Source organism: Nomascus leucogenys, chromosome 4, assembly GCF_006542625.1.
Source record: "Nomascus leucogenys isolate Asia chromosome 4, Asia_NLE_v1, whole genome shotgun sequence".
In the NCBI taxonomy this organism is placed as follows: domain Eukaryota; kingdom Metazoa; phylum Chordata; class Mammalia; order Primates; family Hylobatidae; genus Nomascus; species Nomascus leucogenys.
In genome coordinates, this window is record NC_044384.1 from 47,559,614 (window position 1) to 47,580,287 (window position 20,674).

At 38.7% G+C, this 20,674-nt stretch overlaps 1 protein-coding gene across 2 annotated transcripts in view; it reads right to left on the reverse strand.

The window, feature by feature from the left end:
• Positions 1 to 8,157: 8,157 nt before the first annotated feature.
• The window catches only part of MEP1B (meprin A subunit beta), a 31,205-nt gene continuing 18,688 nt past the window's right edge, over positions 8,158 to 20,674 (reverse strand). The window contains exons 9-15 of one of the 2 annotated variants that reach the window (XM_003261957.2): positions 20,321 to 20,473; positions 17,866 to 18,081; positions 15,029 to 15,472; positions 13,319 to 13,498; positions 11,477 to 11,603; positions 10,621 to 10,825; positions 8,158 to 8,331 (exon numbers count right to left, since the gene is read on the reverse strand). In XM_003261957.2, coding sequence (XP_003262005.2) covers positions 8,317 to 8,331; positions 10,621 to 10,825; positions 11,477 to 11,603; positions 13,319 to 13,498; positions 15,029 to 15,472; positions 17,866 to 18,081; positions 20,321 to 20,473 — 1,340 coding nt within the window. In that variant the 3' untranslated portion in view covers positions 8,158 to 8,316. The remainder of the gene's footprint in view (positions 8,332 to 10,620; positions 10,826 to 11,476; positions 11,604 to 13,318; positions 13,499 to 15,028; positions 15,473 to 17,865; positions 18,082 to 20,320; positions 20,474 to 20,674) is intronic. The other variant, XM_012506349.2, reaches the window with a different exon arrangement.

Consider the following 20,674-nt stretch of genomic DNA (forward strand, 5'->3'; position numbering starts at 1 on the left):
ATATGATTATGTTCCCATATAAGAAACTGAAGGTTTTTTTCTTCTGTTGACCGTAGAGTAAAATATAAAATTCTCAAAAATTTATCTTGATCTCAATTTGAGAATTTTTTTATTATGGAGCAGTAACAGTTTACCCATAACTTGGTAGTAGGTAACCACCCAAGAGAACCATGGAACTTGTGGCTCAAATGGCATGACTCTACATAGAAAACAATGATGAGATCAACCTTCAAAGGGCTGACTTTTCTTAATCAGGATTTTGATTGTAAACCATTGTAAACACATACTGCAAGGAAAGGCATATATGCTATTGCTTTTGCTAATCAGGCTCATATTAGTTTATTTTCACTCTGCTGTAAAGAAATACCGGAGACTGGATAATTTATAAAGGAAGAAGTTTAATTGACTAGCAGTTCTGCATGGCTGGGGAGGCCTCAGGAAACTTAACAATCATGATGGAAGGGGAAGCAGGCACGTCTTACATGGTAGCAGGAGAGAGAGGAGAAAGCAAAGCAGGAGAGCCCCTTATAAAGCCATCAGATCTCGTGAGAACTCACTCACTATCAGGAGAACAGCATGGGGAAAGCCGCCCCCGTAATCCATCACCTCCCACCCTCGACACATGGGAATTACAGGTCCCTTCCTCCACAAGTGAGGATTACAATTCAAGAAGAGATTTGGGTGGGGACCCGGAGCCAAACCATATCGCCTATTGAAAAACTGCTTTTAATCAGTTCCCCCTCTTCATCCTCTTTCTTCCTTTCCCCAATTCACTGAGAATAATCTGTTTTTCTCTAATGTTCTTCCTCCTGCTTTTCTACCGCCCCCTGCTTTCTATCATCCCCTCATATTTCCTCTTCTAGCACTAGCCATTCTTACTTACACAGAGCTTATGATGTGCCAAACGCTGTTCTAGACACTTTACATGTGTTATGTAATTTAATTCTTGCAACAACATTACAAGATGTGTATTTTTATTACTCATTATAGAGGTGAGGGAATTAAGGCATACAGACATTAAGTAACTTGTCTAAATGCACACAACTAGTTAGTGTGTGGCTGGGATTCAAACCCAAGCCATCTGGCTCCAGAGTCTCCACCTTCACCACCAGCATGTGGGCCACAATTATTCTTCTGTCACTAAAGTGACTTGCTACACTTTCCTTTTTTGGGGGTGACCACATGTCCAGGTTTGCCAAGGACAGCCAAAGTCTACTGTCCACAGTCTTTTTTTTTTTTTTTTTTTTTGATATGAAGTCTTGCTCTGAAGCCCAGGCTGGAGTGCAGTGGTGTGATCTTGGCTCACTGGAGCCTCCATTTCCCAGGTTCAAGCAATTCTCCTGCCTCAGCCTCCCGAGTAGCTGGGACTACAGGCATGCACCACCATGTCTGGCTAATTTTTGTATTTTTAGTAGAGACAGGATTTCGCCATGGTGGCCAGGCTGGTCTCAAACTCCTGACCTCAGGTGATCTGCCCTCTTTGACCTCCCAAAGTGCTGGGATTACAGGCTTGAGCCACTGCACCCAGCCCACAGTCAATTTTGACATCACCTTTTTCACCCTCAGAATTGTTCCTGTTTAGATAATAAAGTACATCACACTTTTCAAACTACCTACTTTTTATATCTACCATTTGTTAAATGTCTGCTACATACCAAAAAATCTGTACTTATTGTTTTATTTAACCTCATAGGAATTCCATGGTGCAGTGATTATTGTTCCCATTTTATAGCTGAGGAAATTGAGGCTCAGAGAATTAGGAAGCCTCCCAAAACTGCATAACAGTAATTACTGGTCCAGGATTAAAATTCAGGTCTATCTGATGCAAAAGCTCATGGTCTTAACCACTACCCCCATATTTACCACTTATGAAAGGCAAGAAGCCATGAAAAATCATCTGAAATGTCACTAGCCAGGTAAAGAAAGGTCTACCATTACTGCCTGCAGAGAGTTCAACTAGGGCAGTTATTCCGAAAGGGTGGTTCACAGACCCTGCAACCTCTGAGATCCTTCCATGGGTCATTGAGATTCAAAATATTTTCCTATTACTACTAAGATGTTATTGGCCTCTTTCACTGTGTTTACATTTGAACTCCTAGTGCAAAAGTAATGGTGAGCCCATGGCAAGATACCACTTCACACCCACTAGGATGGTTACAACTTTTAAAAATAGAAAATAATATTGGGAAGAATATGGTGAATTTGGAACTCTCACACATTGATGGTGTGAATGTAAAATGGTTCGGCTGCTACGGAAAATAATTTGATGGTTCTTCAAAAGTTAACATAAAATTACCATATGGCCCAGCAATTCCACTCCTAGATATATACCCAAAATACTACAAACAACAATACACACATAACTTCAAGCTTTGAAGAAGTTGATCAAATTTTTTGAAAAATAGCCACCATAACCTTCATGAAATATGAAATAGATAATTTGACTAGCCCTGTAACTATTAAAAAATGTTGAATTCATAATTCTAAAACTCCCCCAAAAGAAATTCCAGGCCCAAATGGTTTTACTGAAAATTCTACTAAACATTTAAAGAATTAACACCAATTCTACACAATCTCTTCCCTCTCCCCCAACAAAACAGAAGAGGAGCCAACATTTTCCAGTTCATTTTAAGAAGCTAGTAGTATCCAGATATCAAAACCAGATAAAGACAGTACTGAAAAAGAAAACCTGACCGGGTGCTGTGGCTCACGCCTGTAATCCCAGCACTTTGGGAGACAGAGACAAGTGGATCCCTTGAGGCCAGGAGTGCGAGACCAGGCTGGCCAATATGGTGAAACCTTGTCTCTACTAAAAATACAAAAATTAGCTGGCTGTGGTGGTGGGTGCCTGTTATCCCAGCTACTTGGGAGGCTGAGGCACAAGAATTGCTTGAACCTGGGAGGCAGAGGTTGCAGTGAGCCAAGATCATGCTGCTGCACTCCAGCCTGGGTGAGAAGAGGGAGACTCAGTCTCAAAAAGAAAAACAAAAAAGAAAACCCAACAGACCAATATCCCTTATGAATTTGGAGACAAAAATCTTTAACAAAATATAAGCAAATACAATCCAGCAATACATAAAAAGAATCATACACCATGACCAAGTGTGGCTTGTTCCAAGGAGTAAGATTGGTTCAATATTCAGAATCAATCAATGTAATCCACAGTATTAATCAGTTAAAGAATAAAAATCTCATGATTATATAGATTGGTACAGAGAAAGCATTTAAAACAATTCTACACTCATTTATGATAAAAACTTCCAGAAAAATAGAAATAGAGAAAAACTTCCTCAAGTTGAAAAAGAGAATCTGTACAAATCCTACAGAAAACATTATACCTAATAATGAAAGACTGAATGCTTTTCCAAGACTGAAAACTAGGCAAGAATGTCCACTTTCATCACTCTATTCAGTGTAGTTCTGGAAGTTCTAGTCAGTGCAACAGGCAAGAAAGGAAATAAAAGGCATACAGATTAGAAAAAATAAAATAAAACCGTCCCTATTTGTGAATAGCATGATCGTTTAAGTAAAAAAAAAATCTCAAAGAATCTACAAAAAAAAAAAAAAAACCTCTCCTAGAATTAAGTGAGCTCAGGACACAAGTTCAATATATAAAAATCAATTACATTACTGTATACTAGCAATAAACACATGGGCACCAAAATTTAAAATATGATAGCATTTATAATAATAGTTTCCTTGCTGGGCGTGGTGGCTTACACCTGTAATCCCAGCACTTTGGAAGGCAGAAGCGGTGGATCACCTGAGGTCAGAAGTTTGAGATCAGCCTGGCCAACATAGTGAAACCCCCGTCTCTACAAAAATACAAAAATATTAGCCAGGTGTGGCGGCAGGCGCCTGTAATCCTAGCTACTCGGGAGGCTGAGGCCAATCCTAGCTAACTGGGAGGCAGAGGTCGCAGTGAGCCAAGATCGCACCATTGCACTCCAGCCTGGGTGACAGAGCGAGACTCCATCTCTAAATAAATAAATTAATTAAAATAGTTTATCCTAAAATGAGATACACACAGATGTAAATCTAACAGAGCATGCACAGGACTTGTATGCTGAAACCTAGACAATGCTGAAGAAAGAAATCAAAAACGAACATAAGAAAGGGAGAGAGAAACTATGCTCGTGGATTGGAAGACTCAACTTAGTAAAAAGGTGTCAATTCTCCCAAAATTGATATTCAGATTTAATTCAATTCTTGGCAAAATCTCAGCAAGAGCTTTTTTCAGATACAGACAAGATTGTTCTAAATTTATGTAGAAAGGCAAAGAAACTAGTATAACTAAAACAATTTTGAAGAAAAAATAATAAAGTGGGAGGAATCAGTCTACCCAATTTTAAAACTTACAACACAGCTATAGTATATGTGTAGTAATCAAGACTGTATGGCATTGGCAGAGAAAGACTATATAATCAAGACTATACAGTAATCAAAAGTCTATGGTATTGGTAGAAGAGTAGATACATAGATTAATGAAATAGAATAGAGAATCTAGAAATAGACCCACACAAATATGTTAAACAAAAATGCAAAAACAAACCAATAGAGGAAAGATAGCTTTTCAACAAATAGTGCTGTAGCAATTGGATATCCATAAGCATCCCCCCCAAAAAAATGGGACTTAACCTAAACCTCACACCTTATACAAAAATTAACTCAAACTATATTACTGACTTAAATGTAAAACATAAAATTAAAAAACTTTTTTTAAGATATAGGAGAAAATCCTCAGGATGTAGGGCTAGGCAGAGAGTTCTTAGGCTTTACACCAAAAGTTCAATCCATTAAAAGGAAAAATTGATAAATTGGATTTCATCAAAATTTAAAACTTTTGCCCTGCTAAACACCTTGTTAAGAGAATAAAAAGACAAGCTACAGAGTGGGAAAATGTATTTCTAAATGACATATCTGACAAAGAAATAGTATATAGAATATGTAAAGAACTCTCCAAATACAACAATGTAAGAACAAAAAAGCTTGGGGCCAGGAGTGGTGGCTCACACCTGTAATCCCAGCTACTCAAGAGGCTGAGGCTGAGAATCACTTGAACCCGGGAGGCGGAAGTTGCAGTGAGCCAAGATTGCACCACTGCACTCTAACCTGGGCGACAGAGTGAGACTGTCTAAAAAAAGAAGAAAGAAGAAAAAAATCTGATTAGATGATTAGAGCATGAGCAAAAGACATGAAGAGATGTTTCACTCAAGAGAATATGCAGATGGGAAATAAACACATGAAAATAGGTTCAATATTATTAGCTATTAGGAACTGCAAATGAAAACCACGCAATATCACCACATATTTATCAGAATGGCTAAAATAAAAAAATACTGACGATAAGTGAAAAAGGTGCATCTAAAAAGGCTACATACCATATCATCCCAACTCTATGATATTTTAGAAAAGGCAAAACTATGATGACAGTAAGACTCAGTGGTTGCCAGTGGTTGGTGGGGAGGAAGGATGAATGGGCAGAGTATAGAGGATTTTTAGGGAAGTGAAATTATTTTGTATGATACTACTATGGTGGATACACGTTATTATACACTTGTAGAACCTATAGATTGTACAACTCCAAGAATGAGCCTAATGTAAATGATGGACTTTCAGTGATACTGATGTGTCAATGAAGGTTCATCAATTCTAACAAATGTACCACTCGGGTGCAGGATGTTGATAGTCGGGGAGGCTGTGTATCTGTGGGAACAGAGGTATATGTACTTTTGTTCAGTTTCATTGTGAATCTAAAACTGCTCTAAAAAATAAACTGTGTTTGAAAAAAATCATGACAACACCAAGAACTGGAGAAAATGCAGAGAAACTGGATCATGCATCTATTGCTGGTGGGAAGGCAAAATGGTATAGTGCTCTGCAAATCATTTTGGTAGTTTCTTTAAAAACTAAACATGCAATATCCCAGAGAAATGAAGACTCAAAAGCTTGTACACAAACATTTATAACAGCTTTATTTGTAATAGTCAAAAAACTGGTAACAACCCAGATGTCCTTCAACAATGAATTATTCAACAAACTTTAGTCCATCCATATCATGGACAACACCAATAAAAAGAAACAGACTTCTGATGGGCATGATAACCTGGATGAATCTGCAAAGAATTAAGTTGAGAGGGCAGGGGGAAGCAAATCCCAAAATGTGCCACACTGAATGGTTCTATTAATAGAACGTTTTAAAAATAACAAAATTATATAGAGAACATATTAATGGTTGCCAGAGAATAAACAAGAGGTGGGAGAAAAGGGAAATGGATGTGGCTCTATAAAGGCAACTTTAGGGATTCCTGTGGTGATGGAAATGTTCTGTGTCCTGACTGTATCAATGTCAATATCCTGATTATGCTGTTGTGGTATATATAGTTCTGCAAGATGTTACCATTAGGGAAAACCGAGTGAAGGGTAGACGGATCTCTCTGAATTATTTCATATTACTGTATGTGACTACAATTATCTCAAAATAAAATTTGAATTTAAAAAATTGAGTAAAGTGAGCCTGATGCTACAAGAAAGATGGGATTTGTTGCCAACGATAAAATTTAATCTTTCAAACAAAAGTTAAAATTTTGGAAAATTTCTTTCTGCCACCATGAGCATAACAATTTCCCAAGACTTAAAGACTTTAAAAATATATATATATTTTTTTAATTTGGGGGGTTTTAGTCATTTATTTACTTATTTATTTCGACACAGAGTCTTGCTCGGTCCCCCAGGCTGGAGTGCAGTGGTGCAATCACAGCTCCCTGCAGCCTTGACCTCCTGGGCCCAAGCAATCCTCACACCTCAGCCTCCCAAGTAGCTGGGACCACAAGCATGTGCCAACGTACCCAGATAATTTTTTTTATATGTGGAGACAGAGTCTCCCTATGTTGTCCAGGCTGGTCTCGAACTCCTGGACTAAAGTGATCCACCTGCCTCGGCCTCCCAAAATGCTGGGGTTATAGCCATGAAAGACTTTAAAATGAGATCAGTAGTGCAATTAACTAATGTTGTTTTCATACTGTATAATGAAATGTGTCAAATGTTGTAAAAGCTGCATAACTCAGTGAACCAATATTTTCTAAATGATCAATGCACAGTATTGCAATATCAGACATAACTGAAAGACTCAAAATACAAGATAGACTAATGGATTTTACAGGACGGAATACAAAAGTTCATTGATATGGTTTCGGATTTTGATTGCAACTAACCTGTAAGAAGTTACCATTGTCAACTTTTAACAAAATTATTTCAAAAGAATATTCATATTTACCTGAGAAAGCTATTCAAATATGCCTCCTTTTTCCAAGTACATATTTGTGTGAGGTTAGATTTTCTTCACATCCTTCAAACAAATTAATATATCACAACAGAATAAATGCAGAAGCATCTGTGAAAACTCAGCTGTCTTCTGTTGAGCTAGGCATTAGAGATTTTCCCAAAAAATGTAAACCAATGCCCCTTTCTTTGCTAAATATTCTCCTGTTTTGAAAAATATAGCTACTTTTCATATTTATGTTAGCATATAAGGGGCTTATTTTTTGTGATTAATAAATACATACTTTAAGTTTTTCCTGGTTTGAATTTCTAATAAACACTTATTTAAATCAATGAACTGCTCGTAAGCAAAATAGATCCTCAGTAATCTGTTTGAGATCCTCAGTAACATATTTGAGATCCTCAGTAATTTTTAAAGTGCAAAGACTCCTGAGACCCAAAACTTTGAGACTTGCCACTCAAAGAGTGAAAGGTTTTCTTGCTGATTATAGTCATATGCTCCAACAAATTCTAAACCAAGCTCATGTACCAAAGGGATTATATAAGAAAACAAGAGAATAGCCAGTTTTGGAGAAGAATGTATATTGACAGAGAGTGGGGAGCTGTCCCATTACCCTTCCCAATGCTGGGAAAGGATGGCACTGAAACTGCTGTGATTCCGCCTGGATGATCATTCCCATTGGGTGTTTCTAGCAGGTTTCTAAGGAATCAGTTGTGAGGACACCACACTTGGCCCCCATATGGAAGGATCAGTAATTTGAAAACCTATCTCTAACTGTTGCTCTCCCTTTTTTCTAGACAATATTATACTTCCAGAAGAGCCTGAATTGCTTTTCTCTCATTTAAAAGAAGGAAACACAAACAGCATTTCACCAATTTGACTTTGACCAAAATAGTGATTTATAGTATTTCCAGCTATTTACAGAAAAAGATCCATTTTTAGAAGAATGAGGTGGCTGTAATATCACTTAGGCGAAATCCATGATGAAGAATCCTTTTTAATTTCAATTGCTGGCCATATTGTCGAGTTAATCTTCAAAAAGCATGCTGCTAAAAGGGAAAAGAACAATTGATGATTTAATTTCTAAATTTAAAAACTGCTATTTAAATGAATCACAATAAAACGATCTAGTCTTTAAATGAAGTCCCCATCAGCAGTCTCCTGGCCTCCCTCCTAGCTGGCAATGGCTCCTGCCCCTGGTCTCCATTTAGAGCCCTGGCTTTTTGGGCCCACATTATTCAGATGCTAAAACATTAGGGTGAACACATACATTCGCCTCAGAAAAAAAGGTCATTCTGATTTAAGATCTAAACGACATCTGGGAGATCTGTTACCAGTGAATTAACTGTAGAAATGCCTAGCCTAAGATAATGTAAGTCAACTGCCTTGTCCTTAGGAATGTGTTTAAATGACCCAGAAACAAAATAGCTCTGTTGTAATATTATGGAGTGTGTGTGTGTGTGTGTGTGTGTGTGTGCATATGTGTTTCCACTTACTATCCTTACCATGTCCCCGATACTCTCATGGTTTCCCCGCTTTATTGACTTAGCTTCCTAGCTTCCTTCTTTCTCTTCTCTTTGGTTTGGTCATTTTTCTTTAATTCCTTCCAGGTTTTACTTGCTAAGTTAGAGCCCTTATAACAGCTGTTACACTTCTCATTTTCAGGGAAATATCCTGGCAGTCCCATCCACCCAGTTAACTTGTCCCCTCCTGCCCTGCCATTCTTCCCCCTTCCATGCACCAACTCCTGGCTCATCCCAATGGCCCAGGAGACCGAACTTGGAGGCACAGCTGCCATCAGGTTGACCTACCACGCCAAGTATTCGCTGATCTTTCCCTTTTATTTTGAGTCATAAAATAAGCTGAAAGTTGTCTTAAAACAAAACAACCTGTTTATATTTTAAATACTTTTCTAATAATTTTGTGAGGTAATTGATCTATTGCCTTATTATTAGCATTAAACACCTTCCTGATATTGAGGAAATAGGACAACAGCCTACGATAATACAATGATTTGCTTTCAGTTCATTATCATTGTCCATGTTTTGACTGACTTGGCCAAAAAATAATAATATCTTGATACCAGGCTGTCCCCTTTAAAAACTCATAGCTTTAAATATAGTATGTCTTGAATAATCGTTTTTCTTAAGAAAATGTACTCTCGCTTTAGCCAATTGCAGTATTTTTATTTTTGGAGATATTCTAATTGGGCATTTTTTCTGACTGGCTTCAGTAGCAATTTTCAGAGACTCCAATTGGAATGAAATAGAAATGGAAGAATTTTAGGGCTTCACTTTTAAGTAATGTTTAGATTTTATGCCACTTTCTCTGTGCTTCTTTGCAAGGAAGAATATGAATCTGCATGTAAAACTCTGTACTCTACTGCTGGAGTATGTAGTGGACGCTAGGGAACTGCTGCTTGGTCCTGCCCTTTGAATGAAGGCTGTTATGCAAGAAATGCCCTCCCCCAAAGGCCGTTGCCTTGCCCAATTTTATGCCCCCTCTTTGAGGGCAGCCCCATTCCAGTGATGGGAGTACAAAAGCCTGGCCACCTCCCTCGATTCAGGACATGCCTAAGAGGGAGTCATCCCCACTCCAGAGCTCCCTGAAGGATGGGCTGAGGTCTCAGCTGCAACCACATCACAGTCCAACCTCACCCTCTGCCCAGGCCAGCTCCCTCAGCCTATTATACGTGTTCCAGGAGCCCTCCCCAATAAACCTCCTGCGTACAAATATCCGTCTCAGAGTCAGATTCCCGAGGGACCCACCGGAAACAGGGTCATTTCAGGAGTCTATTAGCATTCTAGAGATTTGTTGAGGCAAGACTTTAAATCCTTTACTTGAAAACTTGCCTTAGAATTAGTTATTCCACATGAAGCCAGAATGAACTGGAACCTTCTTTAATGAAAAAGCTTCCCCAAACATGCCTGCATCCCCTTCCTACAGGCCTCAGCTCAGCACCACTACAAGGCCTTTAAAACAAAAACCCTTGCAGGCCACCTCTCTCCTTTACCAGGAAGGTTTGAACTTGCAGGCAAAATCAGTTGTGCCTTTCAGGTCACAGACCACCCCACACTCCAGGAAAAAAACCCACACACACAACTGTACACAATGTTGGATACAATTCCAGGAAGATAATGAAACTCCATAAATCCCAATTTAAGAATCATTGATTTACAGTGAAAGTAATAGGAACTTTTATAATCTGAAATCAGTTGTCCGAGCATAGGAAACGGAGAGAAGAAGGCAAGAACCAAAGTATATAAAAAATGTCCTAGTTCCTCTCCATAAGATTTCACCAATAGGTTGTGAATAATCAAACATCAGCCTCAACTTACATTTTGTGGAGTCAAGTTTGGTCTATTTGAGCTCATCCTTTCACGATATTTCTTCCTGGTGCAATAGACACTGACAAGAGTGATGATCAGCATCAAGGCGAACACAGCAACAGTAGATGAAACAGCAATGACTATGGTGTCTCGGGTGGAGCCTCTCTTTTCACACCTTTCTCCCATGTACCACCAGTCTTCCCCTGACTGGCACCTGCACATTGAGAGCAGAGTTATGACTCAGAGTTATGAGTTGATATCTAACTCCAGAAATTTTCACAGTTAAAGATGTGGATCACCTTTAGTCTATTTGATCACCAATAGGTCATTGCTATATGGAACTATTTTACCCACTCTGGACTGGAGAGAGACTAGCACCTAGAGCACAGGTATAAGCAATGGAAAGAAAAAATGGAATTCTTCCTAATCTGATACTAAAACAGTATCTCCAAGTTAGGAAAGGCCGATAGCACAGATAACAGAGAAAGTTTAGTTCTCATTGTCCCATGCCCGCCGCCCTCCAGATTCACATCTTGGCCAAGGGCTCCTCAGAACGTCAGTATCTTCATCTAGAAAATGGAGGCAGCTATACTTAAAATGACTGGACTGTTATGAGGACTTTTTCAGACAATTAGAATATAGTGTTCTATTTTTTTTCATAAAAAAATTGGATTGGCTATCACAAAGATAGTTCTTGTGGTTATCCAAAGCCCCAAAAGGAGAATAAAAAAAAAAATTCTATGAATGGCTGTGAGATGAGAATCAACTGATTTCATTCATAAGAACTATCAAGTAATTAATCCTACATTATGGAAATAAAATTTCTAACCAAAGAATGGAGAGATCTCTTCCAAATCATCCTTACCTGCACTCAGCTTTGCCATCTCGAACAGTGCAGACACCATCATTTTCACAGGTGGTTTTTGAGCAGAGGTCTTGAACACTAGGGGTTGGTGTTAGCTGGATTTGTGTAGAGTTGAGGTGAGATATGTCTAGGAAGATGGGGAAGAGTGTGGATGGAAATCAGCTTTTGTTTAACAATCATTTGATCTTTAAGTTTCTCTTAATGTTTCTTTTTTCCTTTTTTCTTTCTTTTTTTTTTTTTTAGAGGTGGGATCTTGCAATGTTGCCCAGGCTTGTCTTTGCTTCCGGGCTCAGACAGTCTTTCCACTTCGGCCTCAGAGTCCTGGGATTATAGGCGTGAGCCATGATGCCAAGCCCAATCTTAAGTTTCAGAATAGACAATGATCAGATTTTAGGCTTGTGAGAAATTCAGGTATCCTTGAAGCACAGTCTAGCAACATTCATAGGCAGCGAGATAAGAACTAGGCAAAAGGAAACTAGGCCAGCCTACTGGGGCTCCAACTCAACCACATGCTAGCCTGGATTGTGCGAGCCCAGAAGGGTACAAGCCACTGATACCAACTTTCAAGAGACAGATAAGGAAACCAAAACTCAGAAATGTAAAGTAATTGAGGGCATTGCCCAAGGTCACAGGTCTCTGGCTTGGTAGAGCAAGTTGGTGGAGATTTGGAGCAAGACACCAAGTGCCCTGACAACCAGCGTTAGTTCTTTGCAGTATTTGTTATTGCTTCTGGTTGAAATCGCTATGGTCAAAGAGAACTGATGCATACTGATTTTTTTCTCTGCTACATAAAATGTTTTCTCTCTTAACAAAAGTTATTTCTGAATAATTTCTCCAAGAAGTATCATCTAGATTTACTCTAATGGACACTGGAGTCAAAATTCTGGGGGTTTTAATTGCACCACCTTTCATCACAAACAAGAATCTGATTTACTGAGATCCAAGTGGGTCTTTAATAGAAAATGAGTTAAAATCCTACCACATAAAAAATGGAAACCACCAGAATTGCTGCAAAATGTATTTATTGGCTGCCAGGAGTAAGAAATTTAACATTAATCTAACAAGAGATTAATGTCATTTCTTTCAAGATATATATATATATATATATATATATATATATATATGTATGCATATATGTATGCATGTATGTACATTTGAAACAGATAAGACACAGACGTTTCCAGTCATTTAATTTCATGTGCTTGTGTGATATTTTTATTTCAGGAATCCTAGAGTATAATAGTTCTAGTTTAACTTATTTATTTTCTTTTTTTTTTTTTTTGAGACGGAATCTCGCTCTTTGACCCAGGCTGGAGTGCAGTGGCACGATCTCGGCTCACTGCAAGCTCCACCTCCCACATTCACGCCGTCCTCCTGCCTCAGCCTCCCGAGTAGCTAGGACTACAGGCGCCCGCCACCGCGCCCAGCTAATTTTTTATGTTTTTAGTAGAGACGGGGTTTCACTGTGTTAGCCAGGATGGTCTTGATCTCCTGACCTTGTAATCCACTCGCCTCGGTCTCCCAAAGTGCTGGGATTACAGGCATGAGCCACTGCACCCAGCCTATTTTAACTTATTTCTAAAGAAATTTCCCAACGTAAAGATTTCCACTATAGCTTCATGTGGTGGTCATTAAATTCTTTATTCTGGAATCCTCACTGTTTCAAATTAAATTGTTTTCATATTGTTAATAATTCATATTCCTCCCAAACCCCACTCATGCCCATTTCCCCCCACATCTCTATATAATACATCTAAAAGTGGAATGCAGAAAAAAACAGAAAATAATCAGTGGCCACAACAAAAAAAACTAGTTTATATAAAACTATTTTTATTGACATACCTTCCACTGTCAGTAGGATATAAACATCATCTCCTTTTATAAAATCTCTGCTTTTCAGCCTCTCGTGGGTTATAAAGGCACTGGTTCCATAGCCCCCACCTCTTCTAAACTGAGTTCCATTAGGGAAAAAAGCCACTGCTCCCACTTTGGAAGGCCTGTCCCAAAAATAGTTTCCATTATCTGAAAAAGCAATTTATATTAATGGAGTGTGTTTATCATCATCGTAGCTTTTGGTGGTAGGAAAGAACAGACAATGTGAAACACAATTAGGCTGGAACTCAAAATAATTAAATGATACTATTGACCTGTGATGTATTCCCTGGCAAATCACTGGGGCTTGTTCATTTATACTGTCCTAGAGGAAATTAAATTGCCTGGCAGGGAGGACCACACTCTAGAATAAGAGTGGAGAGGTACCAGAAGTTTCCTAGGTACCAGATATTCCTGGGAATAGCATATCTTTACTTATTGGCCAGTATAGAAACCCTCCTATCTATTAGAATAATTTAGAATAGCCTTCAAGGCTACTAAGAGAGTCCTTTTACAAAGTTACAGATTGTCCAGTTAAAGCAATATGTTGCTGAGAAAGTTTTTAATATCAGCATAGAATGATTTATCTTATTAACTGAATTATTCACCTAACAGAGCAAAGTGCTTCAGAAGTAGAAGACAACAAGAAGCACTGCTTCTGGGAAAAGATAATGACCTACCCAGCCCTGAGCTGTTTTTAATGTCATTTAGGAAGAAACGCTTTAGGAAAAAGTGAAGAAATTCTGAATGTCAAGTCCCTACAATTCCATTGGTGAATATTATTGTTTTCCTATGAGATTAAGTTGGACTTTTTTCTTTGTCGATTTGGTCCATGTTTTTCATGTATAGAATTCACATTTGGCAAAAATATTCAGCTTGCCATAATTCCACTTTTTCCTTTACTAGGGTCTCAGAAGCAAATAATTATTAAAATTAGTAGTGTGATCATTGCTTTCAGTGGGTTGCTTCTTTTTGAGATGGGAAAGATGGGGAATGATGTCATGATTAGCAAGTCCTCTGTAAATTTTTAGTAAGAAATTATAATGCATTCTCATACCCTTCCCACCAACGCCTGAATGCACCTGCTCAATACCTTCCTTCTGGTCAAAAACTACCTCCATTTCAAATGCTGAATTATTTTTGACAATCCCAGTGACGTGAACAGGTAGCATGAGTTAGAAGAACCCAACATCTGAGGGCCTCTCCACTGCAGGCCTTTCCACAGCTTCCACACTTGACCTGTACTAATTCTCATAGCAAATCTCTGGAATGGTTACTACAGCCCTGGCTTTACAGCTGAGGACACTGGGGCCCTAAGAGATTATTTGCTCAAGGTCACATAGCTAATGAGAAGCAAACTTTGGACTTGAACTCAGGCATGTCAGACTCTAAAACCAACACTTCTTGCACAGAAGTGGAAATTTGAGGAGGACCATCAATTCCTAGGAATACAGTCAGTATCTTCTCTATTTGTTGGAGTCCTTGCTGACATTTCTGATGAGCTCCTGTCTGACAGACTCAGTCCACAGTTCTTGAAACTTTTCCCCTAAATATCTGTTCTTAAGATTTGGGGCTCAAAATTCCCTAGGTAACTAACTGTGCAATCTCTCGTTCCCAAAATTATCCATCCCTCCTAGAGCAATGATTGTTTATTAGCAATAAAGAAAATGAGTTACAAACCAGTGGTCATAAATGGGTCTGTAGTTATACTCCGCTGATTGGACATACGCTGTCGAATGTCAGGATTTTGATCCAAAAGTGTCATTGTGGCTTGTTGCCAAGGACATGGCCACTGTAATTGATCATCATTGGCTCCAGAGATCAAGTGGAAATATATCCCTGCATTAGTCACATGGATTAGATTTAAGTAAATCTGAAAGGCATAACCTTTAGAAGAGTAAAATGGAGGGCTATACAGAGTTCCATTTGGGCTGCCAATGAACTGTGTGAAATTCCTTATATGCCAGATATGATGAGGGCACCGTGTTTCCGAAAGATTAATGTCATCAATAGACAGACCACCCAGTGATGCACCAGAGCCTTTGCGTCCTTCAAACACCACTCTAAACTTCTTGGTCACTTCCAATGTTACATGATAAAGTTGCCAGCTCCCAGTGGGTATTTCTGCAAAAGAGTCATTATTATTTCAAAGACAAAGAAGTTCAAATCATGTACATGTCAACATTAGATTTCTAGCCTTCTTAGACAAAGGGTCACCCAAAACTGATTTATTTCTACAGGTCAGAAGTATGGTTTTGCCAAAGCTCCAACCTAGAATTATTTACTTCAAGGTGCTTCTGTGGGGTCACACTGTTCTCTGGAATAGCTGAATGTTTCTCTAGCTGTTTCTCAAATAGATTACCCTTTTCTAGAGATCGGTGAGTAAATAACAACATCTAGCTCATGAGTACTTCATGCCCTACCTATGAGTTACCTGCCATTCTCCATTAAAGGGCCAGCAAACCCAACACTTGTAACACTTCTACCCAAGATTCCTGTGATACTCAGGCAAAGCCTTCTTTAATATATTTATAGTTTGATTGGAATACTTCCCTCACATACAAAATCTTCAATCAAATTTTTGGTAATATTAAACAAAATCCACCAAACCCTAGAAAGCCCACATCCTGCAATCTACTCTTTAGATCACTTCCCAGTGACTCAGCATTGTAAGTATTTGTCTGATATTTGGTACCACCTCCTTTCTTTCCAACCTGCACTTCCTCCCCAACTATTAGCCCATACCCCTTGCTAGCAGCACATGATATGCCATTTTGTCTCATTTTCTTATATCACATACTCAAATAAGAATCAGTATACTAAATAATCTGCAGAAGCCCCCAGATGAACAACAGCTGAGGAATTCATGTCAAACTAGTGGTTCACACAAAGTCTTAAAACAAAAATATGTTGGCACTTAACGTGAAACACAGCTACTTGAAAATAAGCTAGACATACCCAAATGACAGAAAATAAGCAAGCTTCTTAAGTGCCTTTTTGTGTTATTGTGTATCAATGACGAACCCACAGATTGCTAATAGAAAGGACCCCCCTTCCAATCCTGGACAATTATATATATTACAGATACATTATATCAATATTTGTATTAATTTAGATATTAATACATAAAATATAATATAGCAACATATATGGCTTATATATAAGGCTTTTATATATGTAATATATAATATATATTATATATAATTATTCTTTATATATTTTATATTGTTACATAAATAATATATATGTATAATGTGTGTATATTCTTAGTGAGATTAAGAACCTTACTGCTTATAGGTGTTCACAAAGAAAAATATCACCTGTATTTCAGATTGTTTCTCATTGTTAAAAACAGGAGGAAAATGGCATACTATATTGCATAATATGGATCCAATTGTGGAACAAATCGAATTACTCAATTCATTCAAGTCATGAGATGGTTAAGTGGAATAGACAGTAATATATTTGCCAGCCCACAGCCCCTCCCTTTCTTAGTCACCCCCTTAACCATCTACTTGCATAGGTGGTCAACATGGCTCTCCTCTCTGACACATTATTGGTATGAAGGGTGGGTACCCACTTCCCACTCAGGAATTGCTCCAGAAGCTGTGTTTAACTTAAGACATAAGCATCCCAGTTCTTCACTGGGATTTATTTTTTAACCTTTATATTAGAGGAAGAGTCCTTTGTCCAGACTGATAGCAAATTTGGTCAAACGTAAGCTGGGAAGTGAAACAACCAAAGTACCAGTCTTATAAAGAAAGCCATTCTGAGATAAAACAAGAGGTCCCCAGCAATGTTCAGAGACAGATCTATTAATAATTCCCCCTCAAGCCAGTGTCTCCCTCATCTGTCCCACAGGCTGTAACTAACCTTTAGCCAGGAGCCCGTCCTATTTTGCCTAAGCTAGTTCACATTGTGTTTTTATGTATTTTATTTTATTTTATTTTATTTATTTTTTCAGAGATAGAGTCTTGCTGTGTCGCACAGGCTGGAGTGCAGTGGCGTGATCTCAGCTCACGGCCACCTCTGCCTCCTGGGTTCAAGCAATTCTCCTGCCTCAGCTTCCCAAGTAGCTGGGACTATAGGCATGTGCCACCACTCCCAGCTAATTTATGTATTTTTTTAGTAGAGACAAGGTTTCACTATATGTTGACCAGTCTGGTCTCGAACTTATGACCTCAGGTGATCTGACTGCCTCAGCCTCCCAAAGTTCTGGGATTACAGGTGTAAGCCACTGCGCCCAGCCTTGTATTTTTATTATTTGCCAAGAACTGACCTCCATAGTGCCAGAGACTGATCCACAGTTTCTTAAGTGAGTGTTATATAACAGAGCACTCAGAAAGAATCTTCATTCTAGCTTCCTTTCCACGGCTTAAAACAAGACGAATCTAGTTCTTAGTTGAAGGGTAGTGACTCAGTAGCCCCTGCCCTATTGTAAATTGTTGCATTAACTAAAGAAAAGACCGAAGATTGCCTCATTTTGAATCCCAACAATAAGGATGTTGACATTGTACCTTTTATTTCTTCCACAAGGGTTAAATTGCCATCCACATTGTCTGCAGAATACTCCCTGATGTAGATGTTCAGTTGATCACTTTCACTGCCACTGTTATATAAGTAAAATTGCAAGCACTGAAATCCTCTTTTAGGGTACAGCGTTCTACTTTCCAGCACTGCTGTGGCTCCCACATTTACAGAGCTGCTATCGAAATGCATGAAGAAACCAGAACCTGTTAAAGAAAAGCAGAATTGAGAGAAAAACAGATACTGGGTATAGGAATGTGTGTTTGTTAATGGTGGTGCTAGATTCTTTACACGAGGTGTAAGTAACATCCATATATAAATCGTCAGGGAGAAATGACAGAAGCCTAAGCTACATATCTGGCACTTGCAAAAGCTAGCAGATTGACATAACAGTATAAAACTCAAACCTCTCTATTATTTATAAGACGTTTACTTACAATAGTAGTTTTCCGTGGGCACTAATCCTTGCTTATCTTCATTTGTTATGAGCTATAAAGATACAGCAAGTTTAAGTATCAAATGCTAATTTTTTAAAAATCCACTGTAAGGCTGCAGGTCAAGCCCAAACAGCAGGGCTAAAAGGTAGATTCTACATGGGACACCTTTCAAGTGTCCACAACCCTGGTCCAGCTCCAAGTGGGAAGAGCTACCATTGGAAAAAGATGCTACAGAGGGTTGTTCCCCCACTGAGAATATGAAAAAGGAAAATGGAAATTAAGTCAAAAAGAGGGTTTGAAATTTGGGTGGGTAGAGAGTTGTAGCATCTGTGTCTCCCAAGGCTAATTCAACATGAACTTCTAGGTCTTTCTGGAGAGGTGAACACACACTGCGGACAGAGGTGAGAGTCCAGCCAGGAAACCAGGGCCTTGGCTGACCTGCCCCCTGCCCCTTTTTTTTTTTTAAACACTTTCTAACTTCTTTGGCTTCAAACTGTCACAAAAAAAGAAGGAAGAAAAAAAGAAAAGGAAGAAAGAAATTCAACTTTCAGAAGATATTGTAACTACAGCAACCATCTGGGGAGATTCACATTTTAATATTTTTAAAATGATACTTGTAATGAAAAAATTGAGAATAACTGAACCTGATAATTTCAGAGGCACCTCCCACTTATCTGCTTTCATTATCTGCAATACTTAACCTTCTAAGCCATCTCTAAAGAAGGCAGAGCTAGTAATTCTGGTCTGAGTGTATATATATTTTCTTTCCTTTTTTTTTTTTTTTTTTTTTTGAGACAATGTCTTACTCTGTTATCCAGGCTGATATGCAATGGTATGATCTCAGCTCACTACAACCTCTGCCTCCCAGGTGCAAGTGATTCTCCTGCCTCAGTCCCCCAACTAGCTGGGACTACAGACATGCACCACCACACCCAGCTAATTTTTGCATTTTTAGTAGAGACAGGGTTTCACCATGTTGGCCCAGCTGGTCTCAAACTCCCAACTTCAGGTGATCCGCCCACCTTGTCCTCCCAAAGGCAAGGGATTACAGGCATGAGCCACTGCACCCGGCCCAATTTTCTTTACCTTATTTCAAGTATTTGCTTAGTTTCCACTATATGCAGGGAATTATGTTGGGCATTTAAATATGGTTCTAGGAGCAGGCGATTTATGAAAGAGATAACATTAGGGAACCTTTCCCTTACCACAGAAATTAGCTTTCAAAAACAGAAAAAAAGTGAGAGCTACCTGGTCTGGATTCTTCTTCTTTTCATCCCTCCCTCCCTATCTACTTTCCTCTGGTCTGAGTAGGACCACTATCCACTATCCAAATATGCATTTAAAAAGAAAAATAAAAGGAAAAGCACCTTTTTGCCATTAGAGGCTTCCAATTCCTGCCTAGATCATCTGAGCTATTAAGCCCTGGCCCTAAGTTCTGAAGTCTAGTTTTACATATTTGTTGCCAGAATAAGCAAATAAGTAAAAATTTGGTCCTTGTAGCCACATAACTACTTAAGGCAAAACAAAATGAAAATGGAAAAGGATATGCATCTGAAGAAAATTAAATAAACTCTGCCTTTTAGATATTTTTGTAACAGGAGCATATAATCACATCCAGATACAGTTCTGAAACAATAATTCACAGCTTATTGCTGTCCATTGGAAAGAGTCTCTTGTATTCTGCAAACTTCTAGAAAACAATAGTACTGCCCCTGAGATAAGAGGCCTTGCAGGAGCCCCAGTCCGGTACACTCTCTTATGGGAACGCACTGGTAGAGGCATCACAGAGCCAAGCTCTGACTTATAGAAAGAAAAATAAACTCAGGAAGGAAAAGCAAAGAAATTAACAATGTCTTTATCAGGTGCAAGGCCTACTTCTCAGTAGTAACCTAATGAATAATCATTAATAATTCTGATAGAAATTAGAGATAAAATCCCATTCTTTCATAGAGAAGTACGTGGCTGTAGCCACTGAGTATACAATCTAGGAATATCTCACTCCTGTTACCTTGGCACTGGCCCATGTTGGAGTGATCATTCTCTGGCCCCCTGGGAACCTGTGAAACCCGTTGCCAGTCAGCATTATCTCCTGAACTTTGGATCATGCCACATACATTTTCCAGTTCAAAACTGCATGAGTCCATAAAACTCAAGGAAGAGGCTACAAAAAGCAAAAAACAATTATTGACACTCATACAACATGATAATCTAAGTAACAAAAACTGAACTTATCACAGTATTAGAAATGCCAGGTTGGTATTACAGGAAACACCTAGCTGATTCTGGATGCTGGTGGCTTAAAGATCCCTCTTTATTTGCAGAACCCTACAAAGAAGGTCATTAATTCTGTAGATCTGAATAA